Source organism: Triticum urartu, chromosome 7, assembly GCF_003073215.2.
Source record: "Triticum urartu cultivar G1812 chromosome 7, Tu2.1, whole genome shotgun sequence".
Classification (NCBI taxonomy): Eukaryota; Viridiplantae; Streptophyta; class Magnoliopsida; order Poales; family Poaceae; genus Triticum; species Triticum urartu.
This window is the reverse complement of record NC_053028.1, coordinates 233,490,111-233,498,691: the sequence shown is the minus strand read 5'-3', so window position 1 is coordinate 233,498,691 and position 8,581 is coordinate 233,490,111. Positions and strand designations below refer to the sequence as shown.

Below are 8,581 nucleotides of genomic sequence, written 5' to 3'. Positions count from 1 at the left end.
TCGTTTGTCTTCATAACTCCCACGTTTTGAAGACTTTCATAAAAATCGCCTATTCACCCCCCCTCTAGTTCATATAACGCACTTTCAAGGTTCCTTGGGTGGATGCAGCGGCCAAGAAGACGAACAACGCGCCCTGCTTGCCTGCGAAGGTTCCTTGGGTGGATGCGGCGCGCCGGCAACTGCGATTCACGTGCGGGGATGCCGTCGAGGTGCGCAAGAGGTTATGTACGAACGTCATCTTCTCCGGCAACAGGCAGCTGGTGATCTACCTCCGCGCCAAGGTACTCTCCGCCTCGGCCGGCACCAAATCCTACCTCGTCGAGTACCCCTCCATCAACAGTAAACCCAGCCGTGTCGCACGAGTGCCATCATGGGACGTCCGCGAGCCCCGTCACGCTCCACCGCAGGCGCACCCGGTCACTGACGCTGCACGGCCGGCCAGTTCCAAGAGACCACCACCATTGGAGCGGACTGACCGCGGCGATGGTTGTTGCAATAAGGAGAAGAGGGTCGGCAAAGGGATCCCGATGGACGCGTTGTGCCGATTCTACGAGGAGCACGACCCAGAGTTTGCGTCGAAGCTGCGCCGCGCGACGATGACGAAGGTCGATGGAGGACGCCCACCAGTTTACGATTAGTTACAATTCTCTCGGGAAGTAGCTAGTTTAATTCTTTGCTCTCTTATCTAGAAGAGTCTGTTATGAATTCATGATCGCTGGAGAGAGGAACTGATGAACATGATCGTTAGCAGCAAGAACTCTGCAACTGATGATGTATCATGAATTCATGACCGCTCGAGAGAGGAATTGATGTATGTGCATAGTCCATATATATTAAATTCAAGATTCTCGTTTTCCTTGAGATCAAAGGTGGAGAGAAAGCAGCAAGTTTTCTTATTTTGGGGTTTTATTCTTGAGATCAAAAGGCGAAGAGAAAGCAAATTTTGAGACCGTACGTAGGACCATGCGATCATTATCTGGGTTTTGTTTTGTGAGAATCACTAAAACCCTAGAATGCTCCCGTCATTATGTCAAGAGAAAGTATATAATGAACAAATGATCCGTAGGATCTTCAGTAAGTTTTGGAGAACTTCAGCCATTTTAGAAATAATTGGTACAAGGGCTATTTGACCTCATAAAGAATTTTTCTTGTTCCTGCATCTTGTAAGACTTGCCATCCAAAGAGGAAATTTTGTCATGCTAGTTTGTAAACTCTTTGATCATAGAATGGGGCTCACTCTTTCCTTGGAATGCATTTCTATTTTTCTAGTTCTATAAGAATCCCAACATAGATCACGCCTTGTTTGTTTTTCTTTTGAGATGCAGATCAATATGATGCATAGTTTAATGGCTTTTGTCATTTGTATGTTTGAACTTAAAAAGGTCTCAAATGCTATGGGCTTGCGCATGCAATTCGTCGCATAAACGTAAAATAGACAGATGTATATAATGTGATCTTTGGTCATAGAATGGGGGTGGCAGAAACTTCTATTATCTAAGCTCTGTCCCAATACCCATTGATCTCAATAAAAAAGATTTTACCTTATACAGGAGATTATGATGTGCAACACGCATAAACTTAAAGTTATAGGCATCCACAACACAAGAACAGAATGAGGTAAAAGCAATGTGTCAGTTTCAATAACTTTCTGCAACAACATTCCTCTGTTGATGTCGATGTCCCAAAAACTTTCTCAGTTCCAGCTAAGCTGGAGGAGTATTTAACCAAAAACTACCACAATTCATGGATCCGTGCCCATAAACCACCACTTTACGAATTTGTGCCGAAAATTACCACTTTTTTCCTAATCCCTTATTAAAAACTACCAAGTATAAAAAATGGTGGATTAAACCTGATTATGACAAGCTAGGCCCACCCGTCCGGGCTGAAATAGCCAACACCGTTACTTTGACCGTCAACCTAAGGGGCCCACATGTCAGTTCCATCTCCTACAACTCATACCTCTAAAATTCCCCACCAAGCACAAGCCTAGGCACGGCTGCGGCCATGGCTAGCCAGCATGGCGGGCAGCTTGGCAGACGGTGCGGCAGCCAGCCAGCCGGCAACGCGTAGGCTCGCTCGCATGGCGGTGGCAGCGTACTTCCTCCGGTTCTTTTTACTCTGCATATTAGGTTTGACCAAAATCAATCTCATTCAACTTTGACCAAGTTTATATAAAAAATTATAGACATTCATATAACAACACCAATATCATTAGATTCATCCTGGAATATATTTTCATATTATATTTATTACATATTATAGATGCTAATAATTTTTAATATAAATTTAATCAAACTTAGCAAAGTTTGACTTTCGGCAAATCCAATATGCAGAATAAAAAGGACCGGAGGAAGTACAATGAGTCTGTGTGCGGCAGCGACATCGACTCCGGCGGCGGGGGGACAACTGGATCGAGAGCACAGGGAGGCCGGGAAGGTCGAGGGCGAGGCAGGAGCCCACCGCCCGCAGCACAGCCTTACGCCGACGAACCGATTAGCCCCTGCCATCAGCAGGTAAACGCTGCCGCTCTCGAGTTTGTCTCCCGTTGAATCGCACCGACGCCTCCCGTCGCATCTGCCCGGGCTAGCAGCAGGTCAACGTCGCGGCCTCGCCGGAGCGGGCAGGGGCGTGCGCACACGGGGGAATCGGCCTCACCGGAGCGGGCAGTGGCGCTGGGCCTCGGCCTCACCAGAGCGGGCGGGGGTGCGGGCATGCGGGGCTCGGCCTCGCCGGAGCTGGTAGGAGCACGGGCACAAGGGGCTTCAGCCTTGCTGGAGCGGGCAGGGGCTCGTGCGGAGGCTCGGCCTTGCCGAAGCATGCTGGGGAGGCCTCGGGTGCAGAGGATGGCCACCGCAGCTCGCAGGCGACGGAACCCCTTATCTAAATCCTCCATGGGGAATTTCAGAGGAAGGGGATAGAATTGACATGTGGGCCCCACATGTTAACGGCCAAAGTTAACGGTGTTGACTTTTTCAGTCCTGGCGGATGGGCCCAGTCTGTCATAAGCGTGTTTAAAATGAACGAATCGGTCGATTTACAGACATGGTAGTTTTTAGTCATAGATTAGCAAAAAAGTGGTAGTTTTCGGCACAAATTCGTAAAGTGATAGTTTATGGCCACGGATCCACGAATTGTGGTAGGTTTTGGTTAAATACTCCAAGCTGGAGCAAAGTACGGCACAAGGGGAGCGAGCTTAGCTAAGGTGGAACATTAACAGTAAGATAATACAGCAAAATAGCACATTTCAAGTTTGAAGTTTGAACTAACTGATAGAGCATTTTTCTTTCTTTCTGGAGAGCATCACTGGTTTAGTTTTCTCTTTTTGGAGAGCATCACTGGTACTTGTAGAGCTAGTATAACTGGTATATGAGTTAAATGATTGGCTTCTCCATGAGGGGCCGGCATGTAGTTGTGCACCGGATCCTCGTGAACCGGAGGTAGCACTGAAAATAAGAGCATGCCATCAGATAAATAACAAATCATGTGTCAAATTATCAGATGGTTGCACAAACACAGAGAGTGAATAGAACGCCATTAATCACTTGAGCCAGAAGAGAAGACAAGCAAGCTAATCACATCAAGACGTTGTCCGGTGTGCAAGGGTCATTGTATGTAAGTATACTAATAGATGGAAACAGCAGACATCACCAACCACCAATGAACCCCACAGAGTGATTCTAAATTTCTAACCGCTGCTACAAGATCCCTAAATCGCTAGCTAGTTGCAAGAACTTAATCTAGGAGTGGTGCTATAATCAACAAGGGTACTAGAAGTCACCCACCTGCCTGTCTCATGTTATGCAACTATATATAGGCAGCATGCATTAACAGAACTCTCATTTAGTTTCATATTCATGTAAAGGGGATATAATCCATCAGCCACTAGTGCGTGCAATGGTCTACGTTATGTTATCAGGTGTGCCATCCAATTTACAGAAATTTAAAAACAATAAAGTAAAATCCAATTTACGACATCTCAACCTGTTATGATCATTTAAAATATGAGTGGCACGTGTGGAACTTTGCTTACATGCATGCCCTACTATCCTGTACACCCCAGCTCACCACCTGACCTACCACTTAAATAATTCCATTAAGTACCACATACCACAATATACAAGTACACAAACTTGTAATGCATTCTCAGTTGACAAGGCAATCCGAAAACCATTTTATCACTGACATAAATTTGAAGCAATAGTGGCCATTGTTCAACCAGAAGAGAGATGCTTGTCCAACCAGCAATCCATTTAGCATGCCAGTTAAAGTAACCATGTTAAAAGTTGTGCATAAATATACCTTCAGTTGGTTCAATAAGGTCTGACTGACGAGGGCAATTTGGAGGTTTAGGTACCCTGAACGAAAACTGAGATAACTGTAAGCGGGCAGCATAGTCTGGGTTGTCTTCAAGATACCTATCAAAGTATAACATATGACGAATAAGATAAACATCTAGGCAGATTGAACCACATGGAGAAGTTCACAACTTCACATAGTATACACATGTATTCTGTGTTTCCAACGTTCAATTGTAAGAACAGGCAAGAGTTCTGAAAATAAGCCCCAACAAAGCTAAGCCTAAACGCTGGTTGTGTGCTTCATATGATCATTGAGCCATTGAGGTAGTGAAAGTACAATGATAACACTTTGTAACAACTTCACAATAATAGTGGATACCATTCAGATGCGGTTATCAACATGCTAGATGAAGGGAAAACTGCATCTGGGCACTAATATGCTTAAGAAAGTAACGATATTGAAGAGAAGTTGACCAGAAGAAAGTTAGCTTACCTTTCGACATCTTTCATGGATCTTACTTTTCTGCCTGTGGGAGAGATATAGTACCTGAAAGGATGTATATAAGTGTTACGAAACAGTCATACAATACGTACACGGAATGGCAAGCACATCCTTTTATATAGGTGTGTAAGGTGTTTAGCAGACAACAGGAATGAATGTTTAACCATTGATCAAATATGAACAGCATTAAGTTCCTAAACCATAAATGAGCATTTTGAGCTCTCAAGAGTTACGACCCAGGCACGTTAGAAAACAACTGCAACCTCATTTGCTCAGAAATAAATACAAAAAGCTGGGAAACAAATTAACTGCGATGTTGTGCAAAACAAGTAATACTCACACATCAGCGAATCTCGTGCTCTGTTCATTCCTTAGAGTAATATTCCTTTCCCACCCAAGAGGGGTCTGAGGGATGCATGGGATATCAATTGCCCATGCCATGCCATTATCCTCAGATATATCAGTTGGATCATGGCATGTAACTTGTGGCTTCCACCCATGGACATATTTGCAAGAAAAAGGAACTTGTATAATATTCTCTCGGATTTGCTCATATTTCAGTTTGGATGGTACAACTCTCCATTTCTGGCAAGTACTACATTGCACAGAATATGTACTGATAATGAATTTTCTTTTTTTAGACAGCACAGGTAAGTTGTTTTCTCCCTGGACATTCTTGTAAGGAACAACTTGATATGATGCACTTCCAGAGGAGTTTTCAGTGTCACTGTCATCCCATTGGTCCACAACCTTGTCAGCTAACATATCTTGGCTCTTGATATGAGATAATGAACTCTCATCAGGGTTGGGCACAGGATTAGCCGGCCTGGACCCCATAGTTTTTAGTTCCCTGTTGGAGGTAATTGCAAAAGTTTCAGACTGGGAAAGGCAAAATGCTTGATAGAGAAACAAAAGAAACGTGAACATAAGATTAGAACAGAAGGGATACACCACCATGAACATGAAAAGAGGGTGAGGACAAAGGCTAGTTATAGTAAATCTTTGATTTCTCAGGCTAGATATCAAGATATCGCTGGCATTAGAGCATTATGGTTCTCCCATAAATCAGGTTCATTATGGTAATGCCATAAATCTCCAACATTTTGAACAGCTTAATTAGGTAACTAGGGCTTACGTAATGTTTTGAGATCCCTAGGCTAGATTCAAAGATTCCGTTAGGAACAGAAAGGCGGAACTTAACGCCTTATCACTAGTTGGGGCATCAACAATCCAGTTCACAAAAGTAAGGACATAACTCGCAAATATATATTTAACAGCTCGAGCTAACGTAACGCTCCAGAACCTAGGCTACACACTGACCGAGATGCCATCAGCACTAGAAACATGACCTAATGTAGCAATAGTAAATCGGATGTACCGATTGCAATTGCAGATATCCCTACTCCTCAAACAACCCTAGCATGGTAATCAAACTAAATCACAGTTATTTTATATAAAAAACAGAATCATGATTCTTCTCACCATCTCCGTTAGGCTACGAAACATATTACCACGTACTTCTCCAAAATAAAAACTAAGTTGGGACGGGATAAATAGAATCTACTATTGCACATGTAAAATTGCTGAATCTACTACGTGTAAAATCTCTGAAAACGAACGCCTCAGCGATATGTTCTCCGAAAGCCCTAGCATGGTAATCTATCTAAACCTAAATTATTTGAAGGAACTATCTAATCATGCATTCATGAGCAAAAGGAGAGTCGGGGTGGAAGGCGAGGTATACATACACGAAGCGCCTCCAATAGCGGCTTCTTGGTGGCCAGATTGGCTCGTCGGGGTCCTCGGCCTTCTCCGCGGGCGGTTTAGACGCACGGAGGAGCGCCGCCTCGCGGAGTCGGCGGGCTTCGCAGGAGGCGGCCAGCCTCCGGAAGCACGCGGCCCTGAGAGGATCGCGGCGCGCGGAGATGCTCGGCGGCGGTCGGGGCGGGGAAGGGGAGCCGGGCGCCCCACTCTCCGCCTCATCGTCCGCCTGTGTGGCGGCGGCGCCGCCCTCCGCGTCGGGGCTCGCGCCGACGGACTCAGTGGTAAGGGAATTGAAGGAGGGGTCGGTTCCAAGGCCCTCTTCCTCTTGTCCCTGAGTTTTGGGGCTGGTTGTCACAGGACCGGTGGTGTCAGAAACGAAGGGATCCATTCCTGTAGGGAGAGGGTTTTCGGAGGGAGGCAAGATAGAAGAGCCAGGGTGAATGTGGTTTCTGCTTTCAATCTCTACTCCCTTTTATATTGATTTGTAATTTGAACACGTCTAGATGTGAACACGAATGATTTTGGTATATTTGGAAATTAATTAAAGGGTACATCCACGATTAGTAATGTATTAAAAATTGCTCGACAAATATGTCCTAGCAAAATATTAAAAACATATTTAAAAATAATGAAGACGCATGGCCATGTGGCGAATTGAGGTATGCAAGCAAATCCAGTATGATAGATGATATCTAATATTAAGAAAGCTTTGCGGTTAATAGAAACATGCACGCGTGGTGAGCCGATGGGATTTTATAGAAAATAATAAGGTAGGTTGGGTGTGTTAGAAACCTTCGGAGCACGACAAGCAAGCTAGGTTGAATAGCGCGAAACCGAAGCGCAAAATTGGACACATTGAATTCATCTTGTATAACATGTTGTGTGAGCCGACTAAGAAACGCGTGCGCATATGTGTTTTCCAGTGTGAAATGCCTTGCGAATGGATGCTCAATTCTAATTATTTTTTCTGCGGATGAAAACTTGTATTATGCAATCACAAGATCCTTATAATCATCAAAAGCTAAAGACAAAGCAACTTCAGGGCCATACCCTAACCAAGTCGTAGTTCTACCCTCACCTCTAGCAACTTAGCTAAATTATCACTAACATTATTTGAGTACGATTAACATGAGTAATACAAGAATTATGAAGAGACAAGAGATGCCTAATTTCCTTAATGAGATAAGCGTAGATTGATCTATCCTCTTCCTGGCCTTGCATGCTCAATTCTAATCATGGCTTTTCAACTTTAAGAGTTTTCGATCTTAACATACAATAGTTGAGTCAGAAGGATCAATATTAATTTATATGGTGTTGTAACGACACAGAGCCAATATATGAATGAGCTTCAAAGTTGATTGTGTATTCGACGAATGGTCACAAGAAGATCTAGTTATAATAGTAGGACCAAGATATGGTTGAGTGCAATAAATATGGATGAACAAAAATTAATGAAGAAAAGTCTTCTCCATATCTCACAAGATGTATTCTTCTCTGGCCATGTGTTACTGTTTAATATCTCGATCTAACTAGTATCATACTGATAAAATTTCTATATCGCATGCTTTATGTGTATTGTAGTTTCCTATCTAGATCATTAAACATATAGGATTATTAAAAAAAATCCTTGGTGGCTCCCATCTAGAGCTTTCTTATCCCCTCGACAAAGACCTTCTCCGGCGTGTGTTCTACTCATTCTCAGCCACGATTTCGTCTCCTCCATGGTTTAGTTACTCGAGTTGATAAAGGGGGTGCCCTCACATGTGTGCCCGGCTTTGGTAGCAATTAGGTTAAAGAAACATAGACCTAGAGCTTATATGGTTTTAGTTCCCATAAACAATGGCGTCCCTAGCTGCCTGTGTGTATTTTGGGGTGCAGGTAATTGGTGGATCGGACAAAGAAAAGTAGGAATTTGAGAAAGAGGACTTCGATGATGCGGGTGTTTGAAGAAGACCCCGACGTAGTAAGTGAAGGGATCAAGTGAATGGCGATTGCAAAGGTTCACACAACCAAC

The 8,581-nt window shown here is 43.9% G+C and overlaps 1 protein-coding gene across 1 annotated transcript; it reads right to left on the bottom strand.

Moving 5' to 3' along the window:
• Positions 1-1,613: 1,613 nt before the first annotated feature.
• On the bottom strand, positions 1,614-7,074 carry LOC125523027. The gene is made up of 6 exons (XM_048688065.1): positions 6,552-7,074; positions 5,144-5,653; positions 4,795-4,848; positions 4,303-4,418; positions 3,271-3,446; positions 1,614-2,121 (listed from the first exon to the last, which is right to left on the bottom strand). Exons 1-5 carry the CDS (start codon positions 6,953-6,955, stop codon positions 3,304-3,306), a joined length of 1,227 nt encoding a protein of 408 aa, XP_048544022.1. The 5' UTR covers positions 6,956-7,074; the 3' UTR covers positions 1,614-2,121; positions 3,271-3,303.
• Positions 7,075-8,581: the final 1,507 nt, after the last annotated feature.

What these genes read in the sequence shown, in the direction of transcription:
- LOC125523027 (XM_048688065.1), bottom strand. Translation starts at nt 6,955, where the DNA reads ATGGATCCCTTCGTTTCTGACACCACCGGTCCTGTGACAACCAGCCCC. An exon ending in CGCTATTGGAGGCGCTTCGT is followed by an intron (nt 5,654 to 6,551) that starts GTATGTATACCT and finishes TACCTCCAACAG; the next exon opens with GGAACTAAAAACTATGGGGT. An exon ending in TCCATGAAAGATGTCGAAAG is followed by an intron (nt 4,419 to 4,794) that starts GTAAGCTAACTT and finishes ATACTTTGATAG; the next exon opens with GTATCTTGAAGACAACCCAG.